Raw genomic sequence first — 27,862 nt, 5'->3', positions numbered from 1 at the left:
ATCCCACAGTGAAAAAGTCTACCTTCTGAGCAAGGGGTGGGTGGAGGGCGGACCTGAGATGCTCTCAAGTTACAGCCTTTCCTCCTCCCCTCAGGAAGTAAAGTCCACTGGCAGGAAAGCCTCAACTGGCTCTGCCCTACAATGCTCACTTGTTTTCACAGTGCAGCGGAATGAAATGGCTTAGAAAAAAAGAGTAACTTTCTACGAAATAAGTCTGATTTATTTTTCCTCCTAAATTGCCTTGTCTGCAGGGTATTCCTTTGGAGAGCACAACATCAAAGGTAAGGTGGAAATGGGATTGTATGCTGGGTTGATTTTCTACAAGGAATGAAATGACCAGCATCTCTTCCTGTCCAGCTTGCTCACTGGACAGCCATTCCGCACACTGCTGATTCTCCTTTCTCCAGAAAGAAACCGCCTGCTTTCAAACTCAGTGGGAAATAACAAGTGCTGCACCCTTTCCTCAGAACATTTAGATTTTCTTTTCATTCTATACACATTTTATTGAACTCTTCCTGAGGAGGTAGAGAATACCTCATTCCTCAATGCTTTAGCATTTCTCTCCTAAGAACAAAAACAGTCCCAGTAGGACCATAAGACCATCATCATTCCCAAAAGATCCATCTCAATACAGCACCCTCTACTACACAAGTCATGTTTCAGTTTCCCCAACTGCCCTTTTCAACTTTTTTTTTCTGATGCAGGATCCATTAAAAGAACAGGTATTGCACTTGTTGTCATGTCTATTCAGTTTCTTAGAATAGCAACAATTTAGCAAGTGCTTTATAAAGGTATTTCCTACCCTCATCCTGCCACCCAGCCCCTTATTTCTGTAGAGTCAATAGTTTGCTAGAGGACCAGGAGGATGACTCACAGCTTCTAGAATTAGCTTGCAGCCCAAGGAAGAATCTTGTGCACAATTGGAGGAGAGGCCACTCAACAATCAGGGAGGTCAGGCTTTATAGTTAACTAAATCCTTAGTTATGTCAGACACGTGTAAACAGTGAGTTTACTGTTTACCACAGAGTTTAAAGGGATAGATCAGTTTCTTATCAACTGTCTTGGATCTGTCACAGAGATCTTCCTGCACTTAAAACAGAGGAAACATCATGCTGAAGAGGGAGGGGAAAACCCCATATTACACTAAAACCTTGGATGGAGGATGGGGATGGATGATTGTGTTTCATTTTTTCCTGGTAAGTATCTGCTTTCCTTTTCAACTGCCTAGAATTTGGTGGAGAAAGCCTCAGAGTGGCCTAACAAGATCACTTAGAAAATCCTTAGTATCTGAGTGAACAGCAGGCCAGGAACTGTTCATACTGCCAAAGTCAAGAGGCCCATGCTGGGCCAAAGAGAAAGCTGAAATGTTCCCCTTGAGTAAAAGCCAAGGGCTTCTATCTAGTACTCTATTCTTCCTACCATTGCTTAAACCTAGCAAATGCTCCTGTCATGATCAGCAAGCTCTACCTTGGCTACATGGTAATTAGGATTTGGGGACAATGATACTTTTAATCAACATAGATGTAGCACTAGGCAGTGTTTAAAAAGTGCCTGGCTCAGCCCAGCATGAACATATATAACCCTTTCACTGATAGGGATGGGTACATTTCCTCAGTTCAGCCTGTTGCTTACTTTCCAATCTCCCACTCCCAATAACCATAACTTAAACTAGAATTAGACCCAGTGCATACTTGATTTGTCTGGAAAGGAAGGACATTGATTCCAAAAAGGGAGATTATTTTTCTCCTGCAGCCATAAGTAACTAGACTAGGCATTCCATTTTATTATAAGTTAACTTCATTCCCTCTTTCTTCCTCTCAGGGTTGCTAAATGATAGTGGTGATGTATGCCATCCATGTATCTATTCTAGAAAGTTGGTAAATCCTATCATAGTTGTGCCCTAAACAACCCTGCACAGCAGCACCAGCTCCACATTTTGGGGGGGGGGTACTGGGGGCTGAACCCAGGGGTCCTTTACTACTGGGCTATATCCCAAAGCCCCCCCCCCTTTTACTGTGGGACTGAGGATTGAACCCAGGGCCTTGTGCATGGGAGGCAAGCACTCTACCAATTGAGCTATATCCCCAGCACTGCACTCCTTCAAAAGACTTTTGAATTTTTTTTTTTTTTTTTTGAGACAGGGTCTAAGTTGCTGAAGCTGGCCTTGGATCTGTGATCCTTCTGCCTCATCCTCCCAAGTCACAAGGATTATGGTCATGTGCCATGATACCTGGCTTCCACAAATTATTATGTGTCCAAGTCTGCTCTATTAACTTTGGAGATGCATTCACACACATGCCCTTTATCTCCTAAAGCAGCCCCTAGCCATGGGAGCACAGGTCTTGATGACAACCTGATATCCACAATGTGGACAACTAAGGTATCTATGAATATCAGAGATGGAAAACATCATGCCCTCTCCCTAGTGACAGAGCCGGAAGAACAGAGATACCTGGCAAGATTTATGTAATATGAAATTCATAACAAATATAGAACTATCTAATAAATATTAGCTTCATTACCAAAGAATATGGAATGTTTCTTACTAATACGGAAACCAAGGATGCCCTACGTCTAAGAGTCCTTTCTGGCAAGGCCACTTCCTAAATCATATTCAGCAGTGTTATGTGTACATTGTTAGCAAGGGTCACTAGTTGTTCCAACTTTCTCCCCAGGAACCACCCTTTCTATGGCTAGGAAATTACTTGATCTTACTTGCTGGTAAGAAAAGCTGGCTAATAACCAGATTAATAAACAATGCCTTGTTTTGGGAGTGATGCATAAAATATATCAAGATGTTAACAACGAGAGGGTAAGTGCTCACAGTGGTAATGTGGATCCTTAAAGGACTATGCTTATAGTTCTGTATGAATCACAAGAATATTTCTCTATAACAAGTTAACTCCTGAAAACTAAGTGAAAAATAACTGAATATGCTTAAGGAAGCTCTCTACTTAAAACAGGGGCAGGGGATGCTAATTTACTATTTATAACTACTTGTATTATGTGTATAACTATTTTCTATATTCAATCTATCTCACTAGACTGAATGTTCCATGAAGGCAGGGACCATGCCTACATTGCTCACAAGTGTACACTATTGTACATCTAGCTCTACATCTTCCTGGGACATACAGTAGGTACTCACTAAATACCTGCTAGTGAATGGATAAACTAATAATATAGTTATGAATAACCAAATGAGTGCAGATGAAATCAGAGATGGGTAGGGTCTTGAGAGATATGCTAAAATGTTATTTCTTATCTTGAGGTTATGAGGTGCTAATGAGGAAAGTTAAGTAGGGGATGATGGAATCAGATTTGCAATTCAGAAATATAGTTCTGGTTGCTGGGTGGATAATGCCTAGAATCAAGGAGATCGATTGGGGGAAAACAATAAGGTGCTGAATAAAGGCAGTAAATATGGATCTAAGTAAATCAAGGAGACCTTCAGACTTAACAGTTATTACATGTTGGGGAGGAATCAAGGAGTCCTGGGTTGCTTGCCTAAGTAGATGATGAATGCAATTCACTGAGTTAGAGGACACAGGAAGAGATGGGTATAATGTGAAGATAGCTTGGATGATTTAATATTGGACACTTGAGTCTGAGGGACTTATAACCAAGAAAGTGTTTGGCATGTGTGTACACAAGATTTGCACAATCTGTGTCCACAGCATACATGGTACTTTTAATTTGAGGGTAAAAGATGGGTAAAATTATCAGGGAGAGGAGGGACTAGGACAAAATCTTTGGAAAACCTGATAGCCCACTGAGCAAACAGAGAAGCACTAATCCAGAAATTTTCAGAGAAAATGATATGCAGAAGCAGCTAAAAGGAAAAATATGATCGAAATGACAATTATATGAGTTAGTTTAGTAGTAAAGAAGTCTCTGGTAACCTTGATAAGAGCCATTAGGGTAGAGTGATGGGACTGCTAGGACTTCAGCTTCAGTGGAGAGGTAGCATGAGAAGAAGTGGACACTCCCAATACTCTTGTTTAAAAGCTTGTAAAGGCCAGGATAAATTAGGATGGTATTTAGATGGAGACAAAGGGTAGAAAGAAGTGCTTTGTTGTTAAATAAAAATAACTCTGACAAAACCCGGTGCTGATTCCAGAATGGGTTACTGAGGCTAATTCAACTCCTCTCAAAGCCAATTAGAATGATCTGGTGAGGGAGGTCTTGCTGGGAGGGTTGGGGAAGACCTGTAGGTGTTCCTATTGGGTTCAACCCAATTACCATCTCTTAAAAACAAGCCAGGAATGGTGGGGAACTCTTGTAATCCCAGCAACTCAGGAGGCTGAGTCAGGAGTTCAAATCCAGCCTCAGCAACTAAGCAAGACTTTATCTCAAAAAATAAAAAGAGCTAGGGATGTGACTGAGTGATTAAACGTACCTGGGTTCAATCCCCAGTCCAAAAAATAAATACAAATTAAAAATATTTTTTTAAATAATAACAAAAAAAGGCAATGAGGGAATATATAATTTCTAGTTTTGGGTGTTTTTTTTTTTTTTTTAAACCAGGGGTTGAATCCAGGGGTGCTTAACCATGAGCCATACCCCCAGCCCTACCCCCTTTTTAATTAAGTTTGAGAAAGGGTCTCACTAAGTTGCTGAGACTGGTTTTGAACTTGCAATCCTCCTGCCTCAACCACCCAACACTAGAATTACAGTAAGTGCCACCGTGACCAGCAAGGATTTTTGTTTTACTTGGGGGTTAGCCGTTATTTCAATCTCATATGGGCTCTGGTAAAGGAAAACCCACCAACCTTCGTCTAAGGCATGTGATTAAGCTCACAATTCAGATTTATGTAGTCTTTGTCAATTAAGGGAAAACATAGACCTTAGGAAAGGTCTTTAATTTTTTTAGTTGAAATAAAAACAAAGGATGGAGGTATCAAGTTAAGGGAGTGGGACACATGGATGCAAGAGTTCTGCCCTTGACCTTCTGATAGTTTGTGTCTTCCATTGTGTATCAGAAGGTCAACTAAGTTTTGGGAGATAGATTGTAGCTATTCACAGTTGTTATAACCAGACATCAAGCACAGACTAAAGAGGAAAGGTACTAAACCACAGGCCTGTAGCTAGCCAAATTCGAACAGAAAAGAACACAAGTCAGCACCCTGTGGACACCAGAACAGAACCCACATCCACAGAAAAAAGAAAGCTTATTTTGCAGAATGACACCTCACTTGAGTGCTCTTTGCTCATGAGAGAACACAATCTGCTTTAAACTAAGAAACAAGTTGAAACTTGTATTTCCTAGCTTGATTTTCTTCATAGAAGTGTTCTTGGAAGAAAATTATGGTTATAAATGGCCTGAATTGGGGAACTGATTGTCTTTTAGATCCTGTCTCAAAAAGGGCTGGAGATGTGGCTAACTGGTAGGAACACCCCCTCCCCACCCCAAGTTAAATCTCCATTACCACCCCCCCAAAAATAAATAAGTGTCCCAATTTGGATGATAAAAATATATGTTCATTCTAATTATATATCATGTGAAGGAGGATACTTAGCTTAGGAGCAGAGTTAAAACAAAGCTAGACTAAGAACTAACAGGAATAATTGCTCTTCAATAGTTACCACAAAGATAACTGGAATAGCTGCCTTTAACAGATGCCAAGAGAATTGGACAGTAAAGCAGTGGTGGTTTTGAAGTCAGTCCATCTGAGTACACATCTCAGCTCCTGTAACCCCACCTTGAGAAATTTTCTCTAAACTTCAACTTTCTGTTCTCTAATACAATATTGACCTATTCCACTACATTGAAGAGGATGAGGTACTTTCATGTAGCATGCTTAACCACTCTAAATAGGAATGACTCTCCCCCAAAATACAAGATATGTAATGAGGAACCAATAAGGCAAACCAGCAAATACTAGACAGAGCAACAGAACCTCTAGCAGCTGCAAACTCCCCTCTACTGGCTTGCTCAGTATCTAACTTGGGATTTTTTGGTCTGTTTTGATTTAGGTAAATGTGTTTGTGATGGGGATGACCAAGACTTTTGCAATTTTCTTTGTGGTCTTCCAAGAAGAATTTGAAGGCACTGCTGAGCAAACTGGTTGGATTGGATCCATCATGTCTTCACTTCGTTTTTCTGCAGGTATAGTTAGTTATCAATAAGCTTGCTGTCCATGGAAAAGGACCACAAAAAGCAATTCCATGAAGACTCTTCTGTTAGTCCTTTAAGACTTACATGTTGCTAACATTCAGGTTCACTTATTAATATATATTAATATGTAATGCTGAGTAAGAGATTGCAATGTTTATCATTCACTTGGTATCAAGTTGGGAAAATTATACAGAAAAGGTCTCACTGAGTTGCTTAGGGCCTCGCTAAGTTGCTAAGGCTGGCTTTGAACATGTGATCCTCCTGCCTCAGCCTCCCAAGTTTTGGGGACTATAGGCATATATCACCATGCCCGTCTTCAATTATTTAATTCTCTGGTTCAATTTTTTTTTAGTTGTATATGGACACAATCTCTGTATTTTATTTATATGTAGTGCTAAGGATTGAACCCAGTGCCTCATGCATGCAAGGCAAGCACTCTACCACAGCGATAGCCCCAGCTCCGCTGATTCAATTTTTTATGCCTTATTTTCTTCCAGTCGGGCAAAGCCTTATTATAAGTCCAATGAGCCAGGTTCTCAACCTAAAGTTAGAGCATTAATCATCTAATCACATTCAAAACAAAACACAGAACCAATTCTTCCTCCTTTATGATTAGTATTCAAACTTATAGTTAGAAGCCACTTAGAAGTTACTAGGTCTTTAAAGAGTATACATTAACACTCCTCATTGTTTCTTTAAGATAAATTCTAAATTCCTATGCACTGAATTCCCAGGTTGAGTGAAATACAAATATTTTAAAGACTTATTTACAAATCACATAGAAAGTAAAAATTCACTTTTTCATCTGCATGATATTTCTTGGAGACTTTGTCAGTAACTGGAAAATATCTTTTCCTTCAGAAATCTTTGTTCACCACAAAGAAATGTATACCTAATATTTTAGACAGATTTCTATAGGTATTAGACAGTATGAATTTTACTGTATGTTTATTAGACATTGATTAGGGATTTGTTTATTTCCTTTTTCAGTTTTGAAGAATTTTTATTTACTAATTTCTAATAAATTAATCCATAATAATACATTTATTAGACCCTTACCTTATTCTAGATTCTGTATTAAGAAATTTTAATTGGTCCTATGTATTGTGAATATTTTATTTGTGTTTGGTATGTGTCTTTAATCCTTAAACATAAAAATATACAGAGTCTTTTAAAAATTATGTGATAAAATAAACCAGTCTTTCATGGTTTCAAAAAAAAAAAAAAAAAAAAAAACAAAGCAGCCATCTAGTAAAATCTCATACTGTGGCAGTTTTATAATGCATTTTCAATAAGATTCCCAACAAACCATCTTACTATCCTTTTTTAAAAAACTTTTCAGAGGGGCTGGGGATGTGGCTCAAGCGGTAGCGCGCTCGCCTGGCATGCCTGCGGCCCGGGTTCCGATCCTCAGCACCACATACCAACAAAGATGTTGTGTCTGAGAACTAAAAAAAAAAATAAATATTAAAAATTCTCTCTCTCTCTATCCTCTCTCACTCTCTCTTAAAAAAAAAAAAAAAAAAAACTTTTCAGAGGGGCTGGGGATGTGGCTCAAGTGGTAGTGCGCTCGCCTGGCATGCGTGCAGCCCGGGTTCGACCCTCAGCACCACATACAAACAAAGATGTTGTGTCCGCCAAAAACTAAAAAAAAAATTAAAAAAAAAACTTTTCAGAAAGCAAAGTAGTGTGAACTAGTAATGTTAAAAAACCCAATACAAACTTTTTTTAAGAATACATAATATTCCAAAGTAGAGTTTTTTCCTTCTTTCATTTAAATCACACATCAGAGAATAAGGGATGCCAAAGCATGTTTACCCAGCATTTGCCTCTCTTTCTTCTCCTAAGGTCCCCTGGCTGCCATAATTTGTGAAATACTTGGAGAGAAAACTACCTCTATTCTGGGGACTTTCCTTATTACTGGTGGCTATCTCATCAGTAGTAGGGCTACAAGCATTCCCTTTCTTTGTGTGACTATGGGACTTCTACCTGGTAAGTAAACTGTAAACAGAAGACTATAAGAGATGGAACAGGAACCTTCCCTTCTACTACCTTTGGGTCCTGAACTCCTAGTTACATTATGAGATCCAGAATATCTATCTCATTGCACTAAATCACCTATTAAAGTAATTTGTAAAATTAGATAAAGTTTAATTCCAAATTTCTGGTTTTTCTTTAAGGTTTGGGTTCTGCTTTCTTGTACCAAGTAGCTGCTGTGGTAACTACCAAATACTTCAAAAAACGATTGGCTCTTTCTACGGCTATTGCCCGTTCTGGGATGGGACTGACATTTCTATTGGCACCTTTTACAAAATTCCTGATAGATCTTTATGACTGGACAGGTAAGTCAGTCTAGGTTTCTAAACTATCAGTTCTGCAAGGTTTAATGTTCAGTTCTCTTCATTTGATGACTAGAATGATAGATCTCAAGAGCAATTGATTTCAAAAGATATTGGTATAGTATGTGCAAGGTCCTAGGTTCAATCCCCAGCATTGCAAAAAAACAAAACCTAAACCAGGCACAGTGGTGCACCTGTAATCCCAGCAGCAGGATTATCAAGAGTTTGAAGCCAGCTTTACCAAATTTAGCAAGGGAAGCAACTCAGTGAGACCCTGTCTCTTTAATAAAATACAAAAAAGGACTAGGGATGTGGCTCAGTGGTTGAGTATCCCTGGGTTCAATCCTTAGTGCCAAAAAAGAAAAAAAAAAAAAAAAAAAAGCTTGAAACATATTGCCAGAGAGGAAATGAGCATATCTACAGTAAAGATGCTCCTCTTCCTTTGAAAATACTCCACAGAAGAATCTTGAAGCTGGGTGTGGTGGTATATGCCTATAATTTTAGTGACTCAAGGCTCAGCCAAAAGGATTGCGAGTTTGAGGCCAGACTCTGCAACTTGATGAAACCCTTCTCAAGATAAAAAATTAAAAAGCACTGGGGATGTAGCTCAGTGGTAAAGTGCCTCTGGCTTCAATCACGAGTAATAAGAAAAATAAAATGAAATGAAAGATGAGATCTTGGGCAACCTGCTGATTTTGTCAGTTCACACAAGTATCTCAGAATTCACCAGAGTTCAAACTCTGAGAAGATGGAGGGTACTCTGTACAGCATATTTTATTTTTATGTGGTGCTGAGAATCGAACCCTGCAATGGCAGTGACATCCTGGAGAAACAAGGCTTCTTCCTTTCCCCACCTCCCTAAAACATTTGCTTTTTATATTTTCCCTTTGAGAAGAAAAAGAAAATCTGGCTGGGCACAGTGGCACACATATGAAATTCCAGCAACTTGGGATGAGTGAGGCAGGAGGATCTAAAGTTCAAGGCCAGCCTGGGCAATTCATGAGAACTTATCTGAAAATAAAAAGGCTGGGGATGTAGCTCAGTGATAGAGTATTTCTGGGTTCAAACCCCAGTGCTGGGGGCGCAGGATCCCAGGGGAGGTAAAGGAGATGGAGTGGGAGGGGCTAAGGAAGAAAAATCTGCATTTTAAAAATCCCTCTTTCACTAGAATACATAGGATGAAACGGAAAAAAAACATTTTTTTGTAAAAAGAATACAATATTCTTTAATAGTTAATCAGATTACCTATTTATTTTGTGGAAGTGAAGACTAAAGCCAGGAGCACTCAACCACTGAGCTACATTCTCAGCCTTCATTATTTTTATCTTTTTTTAAAAAATAATTTTTAGTTGTAGACAGACACAATGCCTTTATTTATTTATTTTTTATGAGGTGCTGAGGACCGAAACCAGGGCCTCACACATGCTAGGCAAGCACTCTGCCACTAAGCCACAACCCCAGCCCCATTATTTTTATTTGTGGACAAGATCTCAACTTTCCAAACTGGCCTCACACTTGTGATCCTCCTGACTCAGCCTCCCAAGTAGTGGTATTACTGTTGCCTGGCTAATATACGTGTATATTTTATCTACACAGTGGTTCAATTGACTCATTCCTTTCTAAAGTAAAAAAAAAAAAAAATTATTCAGCTGACAAACTCATGAGAGAGAAGAGCTTAAGGCCTGTTCTCACTCACTAGACACACCATACATGAAGTCACAGCTTTGGTCAGGAAACACTGAAATCAAGTAAGAGCAGTTATCTATTCTCTTTCAAAAAAGTGTCTTATTTTTTAGTATTTTTAAATATTTTTTAGTTTTAGGTGGACACAATGTCTTTATTTTTATGTGGTGCTGAGAATTGAACCCAGTGCCTCACACATGCTAGGCGAGCGCGCTACCACTTGAGCCACATCTCCAGCCCTCAGAAGTTTTTTAAATGTCAAGACAGAAGGCTGTCATCTTTTCTAACGCTGTTTCCAAATGCTTCCTAGCAGTGTACTTTCTGGTTTTCTATGTCCAAAGGACTCCATTGTTACAAAGATACAGCAGTTACATTTTGGAAGCAGAGTATGTTTCCAAAAATTATCTGAACCTATGAACAAAAATTATTGTGAACCGAGAGATTTTTTTTAAAGAATTTTTTAATATTTATTTTTTAGTTCTCGGCGGATACAGCATCTTTGTTTGTATGTGGTGCTGAGGATCAAACCTGGGCCGGACGTATGCTACCGCCTGAGCCAAGAGGTTGTTTTTAATGTCTCAATTTCTTCTGTTTAGGTGCCCTTATATTATTTGGAGCAATTGCATTGAATTTGGTACCCTCAAGTATGCTCTTAAGACCTATTAATATCAAAAGTGAGAACAATTCTGAAGTTAAAAATAAAGGTGGCAGTTTGTCTTCAAGTGGTCCAGAAGCACAGTGTGGAAGAGAAACACCATGCTTCAATGAGGAAGAATTTTCCATCAAGCATAGTACTATGCAGAAAGCTGGACAACCTGCTAAAACTACAAATCAAAGTGAAGAGTTCAACCATGGGCCTGACAGGAACCAATTGTTACTAACCACTAATGAAGAAAGTTACAAGAAAAAGGCTATTTCGTGGAATTGCCAACGACTCTTTGATATATCTGTTTTTAGGAATCCTTTCTTCTACATATTTACCTGGTCTTTTCTCCTCAGTCAGTTAGCATATTTTATCCCTACCTTTCACCTGGTAGCCAGAGCCAAAACACTAGGGATTGACATCATGGATGCCTCCTACCTTGTTTCTGTGGCTGGTAAGAAAGCCTACTTTAACTTCCCATCTAGAAGGAAAAGTGAACTTGGCTTTAATAAAATTTTATTTAAAAGATCAAGAAAAAGTCCAAGCCAGATAGATATGATGGCGCACACCTGTAATCCCAGTGGCTCAGGAGGGTAAGGCAGGAGGATCATAAGGCAGGAGGATCATAAGGCAGGAGGATTACGAGTTCAAAGCCAGCCTCAGCAACCACAAGGAGTTAAGCAACTCAGTGAGACCCTGTCTCTAAATAAAATACAAAATAGGGCTGGGGATGTGGCTCAGTGGTTGAGTGCCCCTGAGTTCCATCCCCGACACCCCCCCACCCAAACAAACAAAAAAGGACAAAAGTTGCAGGAAGGCCAAAAAAAAAAAAAAAAGGTTTTTGAAGCTAACGGGAGTTGTCAGGGTTTTTCCCTGCACATATTTATCTCTGTACTTTGTACATACACTCAGAGCTCTAATTACATAGTGGACCCTAACCCAAGTCTTACCTCATTCTTATGTGTCTGACCTAATAGATATCCACTCTATTGGATAAATACCAAATTTTAAAGAGCTGGTGCTTGCTGGGCATGGTAGAATATACCTGAAATCTCAGCAACTTTGGAGGCTAAGGCAGGTTCAGGACCAGCCTCAGCAACTTAGTGAGACCCTGAGCAACCTAGCAAGACCCTGTCTCAAAAATAAAAATAAGGAAGTCTGGAGATGCAGCTCAGTGGTCAAGTACCCTGGGTTCAGTCTCTGATACCAAAAATAAAAACATAAAAAAACTGGTGCTCAGTGGCCACAGCTACTCCAGGAACTAGAGAACCCTAGATATTCATTATAGTGCAGGAGTTGAAAGGATTGATTCTGGAGCTTGACTTCCCAAATCCAGGATTGTACTTATTAGCATTTTTTTTTAAACTATTTGACCTTGGACAAGTTACTTGCCTTTTCAGTGCCTCAATTATTTCTTTATCTGTGGTATAGGTATAATGACACCTGCCCTTATAAGGTCATCAGGATTAAAAGTGTAATGTATATAGAGGCTAGCATGGTGCCTGGCCCACAGTAAGCATTCAATAATGTTAATATTTGTAGATAGGGCTGGGGGTATGGTTCAGTGGTAGAGCACTTGCCTATCATGAGCAAGTCCCTTCATTCAATCCTTAGGACCCCCAGGGGCAAAAATTATAGCCAAGTATTATTTCCCCTTAAAATAATAGTAAGACAGAAAAATATGGAACATAGTCACCAGTGGATTAGCTGACATTAAGGAGGAAATAGTTCTAATTATCTGGAAATTCACAATAATTCAACAGTAACTTTTCTTACTAACTTCTTTGAAAATTTACCAAGATAAAAGATACTCTGCTTCAGTCAAGTAATGTTGTATGCACAAGAGAAAATGCCTGGCTAAAATAATTTTTCTGTACTACAATGTCTGGCAGAATCAAGTTAGATCATATTAACTCTAAATAATGGAACCAAAAGTCATAATATACAATCCCAATATGTACCTTAGAAAATGATAACTGATAGCACCCATTTTTAAATTATTTTTAATGAAAGAGTTTATACGAACCATAGAAAAGAATGTGAAATTGAAACAACTGGAGTTCATGCTATTTATTCTTAGTGAAAATCTCAGTGTTTACGTTATATTAGCTTCTAATAGGATAAAGGGTTTAGAATGCTGTACAATGAAATGGAGTGAAAAAGAATGTGGTTCTTAAATTTTACTTATTATATGATAGCTCCAATGTTCCAAATATAATCTCCCATTTCTAAACTTCTTACATATTTTCAAGTTAAGCATAATAACCTTAGGAGATTCTTACCCCTAAAGTTTCACAATCAATGATAAGAGTCCCAACATCTATGTTGTTTTAAACTTAAGGCTTTATTAATTTATTTCCCAATCTTCCACCACTTAACTTCCTTAGGACACTGACCTAAGAGTCGACTAGTCTTTTAGAAATCTCACTTCCTCATTTCTGAGACTTCTTAGAGGAAGGAACTGCAAAGCCCCCTGAGCCCAGGGTCCTCTGTAACCAGAGATTCCCAGTTGGGTATTGTTCTTTCTAAACACAATCAGAAACACGACCTGGTAACTTAATGGTTTCCTACTCAACTATGAAGAATACTTTTTGGCATTTCTGTATGTGTCTGGAGTGTTTGGAATGTGTGTAAATCATAGATCCTACTGTGGAAGACAAATGAAACCATCCCCTCCACCCCCCACCCCCATATCCCGGAGTAAAGATGGGGGTCATATTATTTGAGGAAAAAAGATGCCTTGTAATTCACATTTTTCAAAGGGGTTAGGAAAATGAAATCAGGATTTCCTAACACTTTCTATGTTGTTCCAGGTATCATTGAGACAGTCAGTCAGCTTATTTCTGGATGGGTTGCCGATCAAAACTGGATCAAGAAGTATCAATACCACAGGTCTTACCTCATCCTCTGTGGCATCACTAACCTGCTTGCTCCTTTAGCCACCACATTTCCACTACTTATGACCTACACCGTCTTCTTTGCCATCTTTGCTGGTGGTTATCTGGCACTGATACTTCCTGTACTGGTAAGTAGACATATCATTAACATTGTTAAACCATTAGTACAAGTAATAGTAATAATCTCTCCAAAAGAAAATGTATTACAATTAAAAAAAAAAAAGGCTCAAAAACCCTGTAACTAGCTATATCCTGTCTAGTTTTTCCTGTTACCTTGAGGGGAGGGAGGGTGAGAACTATTTAGTTGGGACAGAAAAGGAATGACAGCAAGAAAGGGCTCAGCAGGATTCCATTTTCCTTATCCATCTCAGGTCAGTTTTGCATTCTTTCCTCTCCTTCAGCTCCAGGAGTCTTTAATTCCTAGGCACAATGTAAGTTCTCAGAGAACTCTTCAAGAAAAAAGGGGATTTTCTTATCAGTGTGGCTTTTCTCTTGGTGAGATTATTGCCTTGGTCCTGTGTACTTTCAGGTTTTTTAAATCTATCTACCTACCTACCTACCTATCTATTTTTAAGTACTGGGGATTGAATCCAGAGGTGCTTTACCAGTAAGCTATATTCCCAGCCTTTTCTTTTTAAGACAGGATCTCACTAAGTTACTGAAGTTGGCCTAGAACTTGCAATTCTCCTGCCTTAGCTTCCCAACTTGCTGAGATTACAGGTGTATGCCACTGTACCCAGCTCCCCTGTTTTCACCTCAAATGTAACTGTGTTCTTGGGATTGTTGGGAAACCCACAGGTTCTTCTTAAAACCAGGTCCTCAACATGCTGGAAAACAATCCCTAGGACATTTTTGGCCTGATATTACCATTAGCGTAAGTGCTATAAGGACACTGGAGGCAGCTCAGGCAAAACTTCAAATTCCTAAAGCCAAAATCAACTCTTTGTAATATCTTATTTCTTAAAACCTATGGTACTTGGCTATAGTAGATTTGGGAGTATCACTGTCAGTTCAGACTGTAAATTACCATTTCCTTACAGAGATTAGTAAAGGTTCAGGGAAAGAAAAATACTCAATGACACCCTGTCTCAAAATAAAAAAAACAAGCCGGAGGATTTGGCTCAGTGATTAAGTTCCCCTGGGGTCAATCATTCCCTAGACCAAAACAAACAAACAAACAAACAAAAAAAACCCAGAACTAAATTCCCAATATACTGAAAACACTACCTACCTAGCAAAGTTACTATTCCCTACTTGATCTCTGCTTTCATTATACTGGGGACAAAAATGCCATCCAAACTACCTCAGAAGTCAAAATATTCATAGTCTGAGACAACATAAACAGTACTTGCCCCTTTGTAAGTCCAGATATCTACAGAACTTTATCTTTAATATGGCTAATGCTGAATTCTAATGCCTGCAGGTTGATCTGTGTAAGAATTCAAGAGTGCACAGTTTTTTGGGACTTGCTGGTTTCTTTGCTGGGATTGCTGTCCTTTCTGGACCACCTACAGCAGGTAAGGGCTGAGCCACATTCTGAGCAAATTTCAAAAGCAATAAAAGAAAACACTGATCCAGGATTAATGCTAACATGTAATGACAGTATAGGTTAAAGAAATGGAATCTTAAGTATCTAATCTGCTCCATCACTATGACAGGAAAATCTGCTGTTTATCCAACAGATGTCCCCTAAGAAATTTCTCATATTCTTTTGGGAATTTTAGAACCAGGAAGTATGTCTGCATATCTAGGGAGGCAGTCCAGAGTTTTGTCTCAAAGATTCATGATGTTTTAGGAAAGAAGATCAACCATGAGCATCTTTTATAAAAATAAGAGTTACTCCCACAGACTTTGAAGGCTACAAACCTGATACCATTGTTCTCTGATATGCCATATAGCCCTCCAGGGTCTGTATTTCAAAGAGGAAGGGAAAGGGAGGCTAGCCCTTCATATTCTATCTGTAGCAATAGTGGGAAGATACTTGACCTAAAGGGCAGAATCTCTGTGGAGAGGATATCTGGGGCCACTGGTAAAAATTACAAGTTCATATAGTATACATTTGGGAGTTCTGATTAAGTTAACTTTAGGGCTGAAGTGTGATTTTACACTCACCTTTTAAAAAACTGGATATTTTGTGCTTACTGAACAATTCATCCACAACCACTAAAATTTTGACTACTCACACAGTAATATTTGTAGGAAATAGCCTTAAATGTTAGTTTCTTACACACCATAGGTTCTCTCTTTGTGTGTGTGTGTGTGTGGTGCTGGGAATTGAACCCAGGACCTTGTGCATGTGAGGCAAACACTCGACCAACTGAGCTATATCCCTAGCTCTCTTAATACATTTGTACAAATTACTATAACATGAATCTCCAGTTACCTACAAAAAGGAATTTAGACTAAAATTAAATTTTGCTGCTTTTAGTCCTGAAATGAGACAGAGAAAGGATGGATTTTTCTGATCTTGCCCTACCATCACTTCTTAAAAATTAAGTTTTATAATGTTACATTTGTTTCTCTTACTATTAGAAAAGGGAAATAGTAGTAGAAAAAGAACATAAACTTATAACAGGAGGGAAAAAATACACCATTATCTGAGATTTAGTTTAAGTATACTCTAAACATAAAATCAACTGCCTTATTTGCATTTATGAACACACCCTTTCCCATGTTGTTTCTTAGCTTATATTTTACACCTGTAAAGCAGGCCAAAATTTCAAGTAAAGCCCAGAATTCAGACACGCACAGAGGCACACACCTGTAACCCCAGCAACTCAGGAGGCTAAGGTGAGAGAATCACAAGTTCAAGGGCAGCCTTAGCAATTTGGTGAGACCTTGCCTCAAAATAAAAAATAAACAAAAACTGATGTAGCTCAGTAGTAGAACACCTAGGATTCATTCCTCAGTACAAAAAAAAAAAAAAAAAAAAGGCTTGAATTGTTATCTAGGGATAAGTAAAAGGAATCAACAAACTAGAATTGCCCAGAAAAGCTACTTTATGGCTAACATCCAGATCAGTGTGGTGCAGAAAACAGTTCAAATATAGTTTGTTGATACATTCTTTCAATTTGGACCCTTCTTTACTGGCTGTCCCAACAGTGGCCTTGGAACTTTTCAAGTTCATTAGGCCAAAAGTATAATGACATAACAGACACAGAATATCTTATTCAAATGACAAAGGCAAATAATATAATTACAATATATTTAACATTATACATGTTCTTGTATACATCTTAAAATGTTTAAAGAGTCAATATATATGAGAAGACAAGGCAAGTTTTGTGGACCCCTGCCTAAAAAGAAAAGGCTGTAGGTGCATATGTGAGTCATAAATCAATTTTTAATTTTATTTAATGAAAAAGAATAGACTACAACAGAGATTAAGAAAGAGGGTTATCTCTTTATTGTGAAACTTTTATTTTATCCACATACACACCTAAATAATAAAGAATGAAACATAAATTTCTTATTGTCAATCAATCAGCAAAAAATATCTGCAAGCCTTTTACTACCCAAAGTCCAGCATACCCTAGAACTACTTGTGAGGTTAAAAACAGCTCATAATAAATATTTGTATCAATTTTTAGATATTATTTAGGCAATCATAAATTTTATAAATTCTACAAAAAAGTAATAGACTTAATTGATGATAATTTATATATAGATTTTTATTTAGTCCAGGAGTTGTTCATAGTATCACAAACAAGATAATAATATACCAGGATTTCTCACTGAATATAATGTTGTGCCACTAAGTATCTTGCTGAAGGAAGAAAGTTCAGGAAAGTCCTTATGCTCCCCCCACCACTTTTACCCCTTATGCTGTTAAAAGTCATTCTTCTGTGAAACAACAAAGGGGACTTTACAACTGCCATTAGATTTGTTTCTAACTTCTGATTCCAATAGCAACTACTGAAGGAACACCAGAAATGTTGATGTAACAGATTAATTCACTTCTCAAAGGGTATGGGCATCTTACTGATGATAAAATACTGAATTATCAACCAAACTTAGATCTTCAGAATTGTGTGAGATTCTCATTTTTTACTTACCTAGATCTGTTATTACCAATTGAAAAAGCTGAAATTCCTATAAAAGATTACAGACATTTTTTCATTAGGAATCTGGCAAACAGTAAATCCTCAGTGGGAATACTAGTTAAAAATGGTAACATTGATTACATAAACAATATTTTTCTCCTTCCTGTATGGAAATGAAAAAAAATTCTATATAACATATTTACAAATTCAAGGAAATAAAAAGCATATAAAATCCAATAATTTTAAAAACATACTTTTTTAGTATTAAAAAATATAAATGAAAATTATTTAAATATCTTTCTCAACTCTGACTATGATAAGAAATAAGTGTAGCAACCAAATTCATTATCACATCTTTACTGAAAATAAAGGGATTGAAAAGATGGAATTGAAAACTTACCCTTTCTATACATACTCCTCTGTACAGCACCACCCTTGCCCACTCCAACCCTTTCCAATATTCAGTGAAAATTTATTTACTAAATATTGAAAGAGAGCCAAAATTAGACTAAGTCAGTTTTAGGGTTGTTCTAAGCTCCCAGACTCAGAAGGGATAGCAGATCTAAGTGTAGGACAAATGTCATGGCTCATCCAAATGCAACTGCTGTTTTTTGCTGGCAGTGTACAGCATCCAGAACTACACACTAGCACCAAGATGGAAGGCTTGGAAGATTCTAAAAATGAAAAGAATTAACTATTTTAAAACCATATTATATTTTTAGTAGACCTCTATAACAAAAGTAAACCTGCAGAAAGCACACAATAGTGCCATGGGAAGAAAATTAAGTATATAATCATAATCTCCAATATACAAATCAGATGTAAACTATTAGTTGAAATTCCTAATTTTACATTCAAGGCACTGAACATAAAGTTCTGTTCAGTTAAAAAATAAAACCAAAATAAAACCAAAATAAAACTGAATGCAATTCCCCTTGTTCAAATACTACCCATTCCCAACTAACAAGTGCATATATTATGCTAGTACATACTTTTGTATATGTATTTACTTATTTAAATCAATCACAAATAATCACTTGAAAACTCCCTTAAAACACCATAAATAATTATTTGATTATAACTGTATATTCACTCAATAATTATCAAGCTATTTATTAGCACAACATTTTGCTAGATGCCAATTGGGATACATAAGAGAAAAGTTACTCTCTCAAAGTCCTTCTGTGACTCTGGGGGTTATGGGTATGGTATACAATCTGCCACCTACACTGTCAAGACTTAACACTAGGAAAAAATTTACAACTCATGAAACTGAGAATTATTGGAATCTACATTCTTCTACTTCATTAACTGGAAATTTGATTAAGCCACTGTAACCTGTCTCTCCATTTCTTACCTTTGATTGAAGATGCTGTAAGCCACGGAACACTAAAGCCCTTAAAATATGTTGAAGGTTATCTCAATTAAGCAGGTGATTTCACAAAAGTGATTTTTTTTCTTGACACACCCTAGGAAAAACATTTCTAATCCTGAATAGATGCAAGTCAGTTGTAGTCCAGAATACATTAAAGTTAACTAGTTTCTAAAGTAGTAGTACATCTCTTTCTTGCTACTACTTGCCAACCTCATATCTCATCAGAAATGACATGGAGTCAAACTGATAATATTGCACCAACTGTTTTATAAGAAAAATATGAAAATCCATTCTTTTATCTCTGTTCCTTTAGATAAGTAAAGATACAAAATAACTCAAACCCTTTGATCTGCTATATATCTGTTTGGAGATTGGGGGTAAGAATGAGACAAGTGGAAAGACACAGCCAAGTTCTCTGTCCTCCACATGTCCCGAGGAATACATTATACACTGAAGAGGCAAAACAAAATAATGCAAGCCATTTACCTATCTGGTGATTATTTTTCCCCACAAACAACAAAGCCCTCACAGAATTTCACTCTGATCCAGTATATCTAAGATTGATGAATACCTACAAAAACACAAAAAAATTAATTCTAAATAACTCTCTATTGTGATTTTTAAAAATATGAGAGAACAGTTCATCCTTTGCAAATATAACACATTCAGCCAAGAAACTGAGCCTCCAAATGCAAATAGAGACCACAATCCCCCCACCCCTACTGGGAGCTGAGCCCAGGGGCACTTTCCACCACTGAGTTACATCCCCAGCACTTTTTATTTTTGAGACAAGGTCTCACTGAGTTGTTCATGCTGGCCTTGAACTTGCCTTCCTGCTGCCTCAACCTCCCTAGTGGGTAGGATTACCAGTGTGTACCACCAGACCCTGTGAGACCACAAAATAATCATTAAATTATCATAAACTGATAGACATTCCTGCTCAAAACAAAGATTACAACCATACATAAGGATATGACTTAAGACTAATAATTTAAAATAAAATAATCTTTTTACTAAAACTTGTAGCACACATTTTTTTTTTTTAAACTCCCTAGTAAATCTTATTGCAAATTTCTAGTGTCAGGCCTTTAGTGAGTTCTTGTCTTAAAAAGGTTTAAATCTGGTAATTCACATTTCCCAAAGTTGTTCCTATCATGGCACATATATAAGATATTTGTATTGCATACCAAAAATAAAAAGACAAAGCTGCTAATAAACAACCAGTGGCTCAATGGATGAGAAATCAACTAATTGTCTCTGTACACCTGGGAGGTTGGCCATTATGCTATATAGTGGTAGATTTAAACTATCCAATCACAGAATTCCCAAACACTTATTTGAACTAACATTAAAGACCTTTGAGATTAAAGACCTTCTGGGTATAGTTTATGTTTTAACAAGATGACCGATAGTAAATTTACTATAGTAAGCCTCATACAAAGGATTCAGAACTCAGCTCAGCAACTAAATTCTGAAATATCTGGCAGTAAGAATACTTCCTAGGATGTTGAACTTTTAAGCATGTATGGCTTAACTCATAAAGACTGATTTTTAAATACTGACATTTAAAAAAATGAATTTAGAATAGTATATTGAACATCAAACTTGAAATATTATTCTTATTCTCTTTTGCTGACTTTAAGAAAACTGGTTCGGGGGTTGCTGGGAAGAATGGAGGTATTTTGAACTAGGCAGAGGGGAGGAGTATAGAGGTAGAATGAATCAGACATTATTACCCTATGTGCATACATGACCAGTGTGATTCTATATCATGTACAACCAGAAGAATAAGAAGTTATACTCTATGTATGATGTGTCAAAATGCATTCTACTATCATGTTAGAATAAAAATAAAAATTAAAAACACCTGGTTTGCAAAACTGTTAAAAAAAGCTCAAGCAAATCTTAATTGTTTTAAAATTATCACAGGAAATTGCTAGACATTACTGTTCAAAACAAAGGTTACAACCATGCATAAGGAAATTACTTAGATTAACAATTTAAAATAATCATTATATAATAAGTATAATTTTATTAGGCATGAATATGAATTAATATGCATATCAGATGAATCTGATGCAGACAGTCCAGAGACCTTGATGAAATGCTTACAGAGGGCTCTGGCTTAATAATTCTGCATCAGTTGCCAGTTCACTCTTCCTTATGTTGGCTACGTGAAACAATAGTCAGCAAGGAGTGAGGACTCCTGAATTACTGCTGGTACATTATCTCCTCCTCCTTTTTACATTCACAATGCTTTTGCTATAATCATAAAAAAATCCAGTCTTTGAATACCAACATGTATATATGCTTCCATGTAAATATTACAGAGGCTTCTGAACTGCCAATAATTTCTTCTAAAAATATGTACTTAGAAATATTAAACTGTTTAGAGTTGGATATAGTCATTTCATACTGTTAAAAAAAAAGTAGGTATCTAATAAAATCAAATCAAACATACAATCTCCTTTTACTTTAAGTGGCAGACAAAGACTAGTTATTCCAAGTCAATAGACTGGATATTTTAATACGGATGAAGCACAAATTTTAACACTATGGGGATGGGGTTGTGGCTCAGTGGTAGAGCACTCGCCTGGCACGTGCTGGGTGCTGGGTTCGATCCTCAGCATCACATAAAAATAAAAAATAAAGGTTTGTGTCCAACTACAACTAAAATACAAAGTATTAAAAAAAAAACTTTAACGTTATCCAGGAGCCACTTAAATTTAAGCTTGATTATGACAGCTAATATAGGTTTAGTAACTCTTATCCAGAATGCCTGGGGTCAGAAATGTTTCAGGGTTTCAGATGCTGGAATATTTGCATATTCAAAATGATATAGCTAAGGGATGGGGATCCAAGTCACAAAATTCATTTATGTTTCATGTATATCTTACATACATAGCCTTAAGGTAATTTTACACAATATTTTATATAATTTTGTGCATGAGACAGAAGTTTCATGGTGTGTAATTTTCCACTTGCAGCATCAAGTCAGTCCTCAAAAAATTTCAAGATTTTGGAGCATTCTGGATTTGGATTAAAGATGCTCAACCTAGGGCTGGGGTTGTGGCTCAGTGGTAGAGCGCTTGCCTAGCATGTGTGAGACACTGGGTTCTATTCTCAGCACCGCATACAAAGAAATAAAATAAAGGTCCATTGACAAAAAAAGTATTAAAAAAAAAAAAAAAGATGCTCAACCTAAGCCGTTGGAATGGTGCACACATGTAATCCCTGTTACTGGGAAGGTGGAGGCAGAAGATTCTAAGTCCAAGTCCAGCTTGGACAATTTAGCAAGACCCTGTAGCTTGGTGGTAAAGAGCCATTAGGTTCAATCCCTAGGTGCACCCACACATTAAAAAAAAAAAATTTAGATTTCAGGAGGAACTCCTTTAACCAATTTGATCAATCAGTTCCTTCTCATACATTCTCATCACCCGAGCTTCCCTTCATGGTTAATACCTCTCCTCCCATTAAACTTCAAGCTCTGTGAGGGCAGAGGCTATGTCTGTTTGGGCTCCATATCCTTAAAACAGTACACTACTAGAAACACAGTAAGTACTCAAATGTTTGTTCAAATACAAGAAGGTAATTAGTTCTTGCCTTTTTCTTTTGGAAAATAATAGCAATTCAAAGAATAGTAGTATGCTAATAAAATTCACCATAAAATGAAATGGTATGTGCTCATTTTCTTCAACTTCCAGTATAAGGTTGGAGATGAGTTCTAAGTCCATAATGACTTGTGCAGATATAAGTCCTTAACTCAGATGAAACTGATTTAACTTCATCAATTAGAAATAAGGTATAAAGCTTGAATAACTTTCTAATGGGTCACAAATCAGATTGGCAAGTATAAAAAGGTCCCTTCCTTTGAAGTAGAGGTCCTGGCTGAGAATTACTAATGGAAAGATTTGCTTTACTAATAGAAACCATTCCTTCTTTCCAGGCTGGTTATATGATCGTATGCAGACCTACACAGGCTCTTTCTACTTCTCTGGCACATGCTATCTCCTTTCTTCAGTTTCCTTTTTCTTTGTACCATGGGCTGAGAGATGGAAAACCAAACACTCTGACCAGAAAGAGAACTACAATCAAGTGAGATCTTAACAAAAGAAAACCTAAAGGAATAAGTCAGTGAAAACCAAAGCTTGGGAAGAAAAGCTCCCTTGTTTGTAAAATAAAAAGGTAAACCAAGTAGTTTGGAAGACTCCATCTTGCTTTATCATTCTAAGGAACAGACATTACTGAGTAAGAAAACAACAACAGCAACTTTAAAATTAATCAGTTGAAGCACCAACCTTAGGTATTACATGAAATCAGTGGACTATATAATAAATTAACCCTCTCAATTGTGCCATAATTTGGTCACTGAAATATATGAAGATGAAAACTTTTTTTATTAAAGAAGAATGAAATACAGCCATTGGTTAACTAGAACTTTGAAATCTGAATATTAAAACCTTGCTTAGTGATGGAATGGTACCATCCCTCCACCTCTACCCCAAGTTCATCTTGTCTATCAACTAGAAGAAATCCTTGTTTTCTTTTTATTACTTTGTTAAATTTCTATGATAAACATGTATTTCTATGTAATAAAATATAAAAATTGCTTTTAAAAAGCCACAAAACCTTCATCTCAGGATCTTCTGCATGGGAGTTCCTACCCAATATATTTCCTAAACAATATATTTTTTCACTTCATCTAGTTATCTAAAATAGTCTTGTTAAAGATCTAGATGTCTCTTCAGAACTATAAGTTTCATATTAAAGTTGAATAAGTGACTTAATGGACATATATTTAAATTAAAATGTTTATTTTATTTTATGTGAAAAAATTATGTTTTTTTTTTTTTATAAGATCCCATACCTTGCTACTCCCTATATAAGCACTGTGCCTCCTACACTCCCAGCTACCTATCTTTCCCCACCAGGTACATTCTCACCTACCATTTACAATGTGACTAGCTCAAAGGCTCACTACTGTGAAAAGCCTCCTCCACTATCCGGAGTACTCTTGAGCTCACATGTAAATCTTTTCCAACAGTCTACATGATTAACAAGATGGATGATGTTTTATTAATCTCAGTATTCTGCAAGACCTAGCATGAGCTTTGGAACAAATAAATCTTGAATGAAATTTCATTTATTTCAGACTTATTTAAAATGTTGGTCTTTCCAACATTTTAAATAAGTGGCACATAACAGTAATCCTAACAACTTGGGAGGCTGAAGAAGGAGGATCACAAGTTTGAGGACTAGGAAACAACAAGACCCTAAAAAAAAAAAGAGCTAGGGATGTAGCTCAGAGGTAGAACACCCTCTGAATAAATACCACCTCTAAATAAAATGTCTTATTTTATATGTAAATGTAGATGTCTGATTTAGCTTACATTCACATTTAAATTGATTACTTCAAAACAAAGTAAAACAAAAACCCCCCTTCACACAAACAGCAAAAATAGTGAGCTAGTAAAAAAAAAAAAAAAAAAAAAAAAAAAACTCAGTTCTGGGGCTGGGGTTATGGCTCAGTGGTAGAGTATTTGCCTAGCATGTGCGAGGCACTGGGTTCAACCCTCAGCACCACATTAAAAAATAAATAAATAAATATAGAAAAAAAATCTCAGTTCTGCCACTTGTTACCATGTGATTTCATAAATTACTTAACCTCTCTGAGCCCCCAATTTCTTCCTCTGTAAAGTGAGGATCATGCCACAATGTAATTCATAGATGTATTGAGGATTAAATAAAAATATACTTGTACCAAGCAAAATACCCTTCATATACAGTAGCCACTACATTCCTTTCTTCTGCCTTCTATTTCAAAAAAGAGGAAAAAATATATTAATGATTTTCTAGGACCCATCCTCATCAATTCTTCCTTCCCTTTTGAGCAGTGATTAGGACTTAACTAACTTCAACTACATAGGGCAATTAGATTCTTTCTTCCTTCTACACAAACTGTACATTTTAAAGAGACCAACCAAAGAACTCCAAACTGAATTCTCATTCAGACAGGTTTTACAAATCTTATACAACACAGAAGTTCTTCATCCTACTCATCAGTCACAGCCCTTCTAAACATGAGTAATATGAATTAAGAAAGCCTGAATCCCTAAAACATAAGAAGTTAAAAACTTCTATAACTGTGTTCATTGGGTTAACAATTCCACTTCCTTCTCCGGCCTGCCACCCCTACCCCACTGAGCTGCATCCCCAACAATTTCTGATTTTTTATTCTGAGACAGTGTCTCACTAAATTTCTGAGGCTGGCCTTGAACTTGTGATCCTCCTACTTCAACCTCCCAAGCCACTAGGATTATAGTCATGTGCCACTGTACCTGGTAACAATTTCTGATGTTTTTATTCACTTTCAAAACTCCTATTATTTTCATGGGCAATATTATGTCATATAACAAATTTCTAGGAACCCATATAATGTAGGAATTATCACCATAAATGTGTATGTGGTTTAAAGAAAAGCACAAGTCACTGAATGTCTTTTCCCTTCCCCTTCAAGAGATCCCTTTGAACAAAGAGAGAGAAATATTAGACTTAACTTATGTGTGTGACTGGGGTGGTGAATAACTTTATTTCAAAATCTAAAAATATAATAGTCACTAAGGTATGTGTATTTTATATACAGTATTATCAAATTAATCTTCAAAATAACCTTCAGAAGCAGAAACTGTGATGCCCATTTTACAAATGAATAAGCTGAAGGTCAAAGAAACTAAATAACCCAGTAAACTGTTGAGTCATAATTTAACAGTCTGACAAGACCCTGTACTTTCCCTTCTATATGATCCTTGCTTCTTAGCAGTACTAACAGATTATGAAACTTATTAAACTAAAACCAGTTATCTTATTTGTTATAACTCAAATTAGCCTAAAATTTTAATTTCTAGACTGAAATGAACACAAAGTGCCTAAGAACCAACTCTCCCCTGAAAAAGAGTAAAACCACAAATCTTACCTGCTACAGTGCAACAACATAGTTGCTAGCCTCAGCAACTTAGCAAGGCCGTCTCAAAGGCTCAGTGTTAAAGTGCCTCTGAGTTCAATTCCCAGTACCAAAAAAACCCAACAAAAACAAAAACATCATCTTAAGATATCATTTCTTGTGGCTCTAAGAAAATGGTACATCATGTTGGTCATAAAACATTATCTCTAGGCTGGGGATGTGGCTCAAGTGGTAGCACGCTTGCCTGGCATGCTTGCAGCCCGGGTTCGATCCTTAGCACCACATACAAACAAAGACATTGTGTCCGCCTAAAACTAAAAAATAAATATTAAAATTCTCTCTCTCTCTCTCTCTTAAAAAAAAAAAACATTATCTCTGATAGTAAAGCATTATTTTAATAGCATTTTTAACTTTTCAGAGCTCATTCCCATCTATTACCTTATTATGATGTCAATTCTGTGAGAAAGTTTGGATAAGTATTATTCCTAATTTATACTTAAGGAACAAAAGCAAATTAAGATTAAGTTATTTGTTTAATGTTACAAAGCTAGTCCTTAACAAAACCTAATTACTGGGCTGGGAATTCAGTTCAGTAATAGAGTGCATGGAAGGCCTGGGTTCCAATTCCCAGCATACAAAATCACTCCCCAAATCTCATTATTGGTGCTGATTACATCATGGCAACTGGTTTTCTTATTTAGTGATTCTCTAGGATTTAAAATTCACTTAAATTGATTTGTACACTGTTGTCTGTTTGTACTGAGGATTGAATCCATTGGTGCTCTACCACTGAGCCAGCCCTTCTGATTTTTTTTTTTATTTGCAGACAGGGTCTCACTAAATTGCTTAGGTCCTCACTAAGTTGCTGAGGCTGGCCTCAAACTTCCCATCATCCTGCCTTAGTCTCCTGAGTCACTGGGATTACAGGTATGGGCCACCACGCCCCACCAGATGGAAAAAACTGAAAGGAGTGCAATGATAATTTTGTGGCATTTTCACATTAATCGAGGCATATAAATAAGTGATGTTACATGTGTTTGCAAAACTTAGGTCCTTAGTAAATAAACCCATTTTAACCATAAATCACCTTTTTCCAAGAGGAAAAAACCCCACATATTAATATTTTAATTGTTTTTTAAAAGATAGACATAATGCAAATCTTGAACAGTGGTTTCTCTGAAGATGTTAATATGAAATTAAAACTCAGTACTACTTAAAAAGCCTGCGTTTTCCCTTAAGCCTGAGGCATTAGGACTACATATTTGCCTCATATATCTCATTTGCTACAAATATTCACCCATCCGTCATCTCACGTTTATCACCTGTAGTCTTAATATATATACATAATCAAAAAGTAACTAAAGTGCTTGGAACCAGGCTTTTAAAATCAGCTTAAAATCCCTTGTATTTTATTTCTATGAATGTAAACTTGCATTACCTAGGATCCATGGGACAAATGAGACAAATCCCTTCTTTAAAAAGGACATAATCCCTGCTACATTCCAACAGAAATTAGGATAGTATGAAATTTCCTTCAACCAAATAAGAACCTAGGGAGACCTTTTTAGGGAAGTAGACATGGAGGGGCTGTCTGAGTTTGGCCGGAAATGAGGTAGTTCTTGAGACCCGAGACTTTCAGTTTTAAAACCAGGACAAGTTGGCTAGTCTTACAGAGTAGAGAACATGTCTGGACACTTGATAGCAGGTGGCATACTAAAGGTTTTTCTAGCTAGCTTAAAAAAACAAAAACAAAAAAACACTAATTCAGTTCTATTTTTATCTCAGCAAAGCCCCAGTTGGCAT

General features: G+C 36.8%; 1 protein-coding gene across 1 annotated transcript; it reads left to right on the top strand.

Moving 5' to 3' along the window:
• Window positions 1-181: 181 nt before the first annotated feature.
• Window positions 182-23,835, top strand: Slc16a4 (solute carrier family 16 member 4). The gene is made up of 8 exons (XM_026402853.2): window positions 182-281; window positions 1,077-1,196; window positions 5,977-6,109; window positions 7,967-8,110; window positions 8,299-8,460; window positions 13,597-13,808; window positions 15,104-15,197; window positions 23,045-23,835. Exons 2-8 carry the CDS (start codon window positions 1,110-1,112, stop codon window positions 23,203-23,205), a joined length of 993 nt encoding a protein of 330 aa, XP_026258638.2. The 5' UTR covers window positions 182-281; window positions 1,077-1,109; the 3' UTR covers window positions 23,206-23,835.
• Window positions 23,836-27,862: the final 4,027 nt, after the last annotated feature.

This window comes from Urocitellus parryii, chromosome 11, assembly GCF_045843805.1.
Source record: "Urocitellus parryii isolate mUroPar1 chromosome 11, mUroPar1.hap1, whole genome shotgun sequence".
NCBI lineage: Eukaryota > Metazoa > Chordata > Mammalia > Rodentia > Sciuridae > Urocitellus > Urocitellus parryii.
Note: the sequence above shows the minus strand (reverse complement) of the source record. Positions and strands in the feature narration are given on the sequence as shown.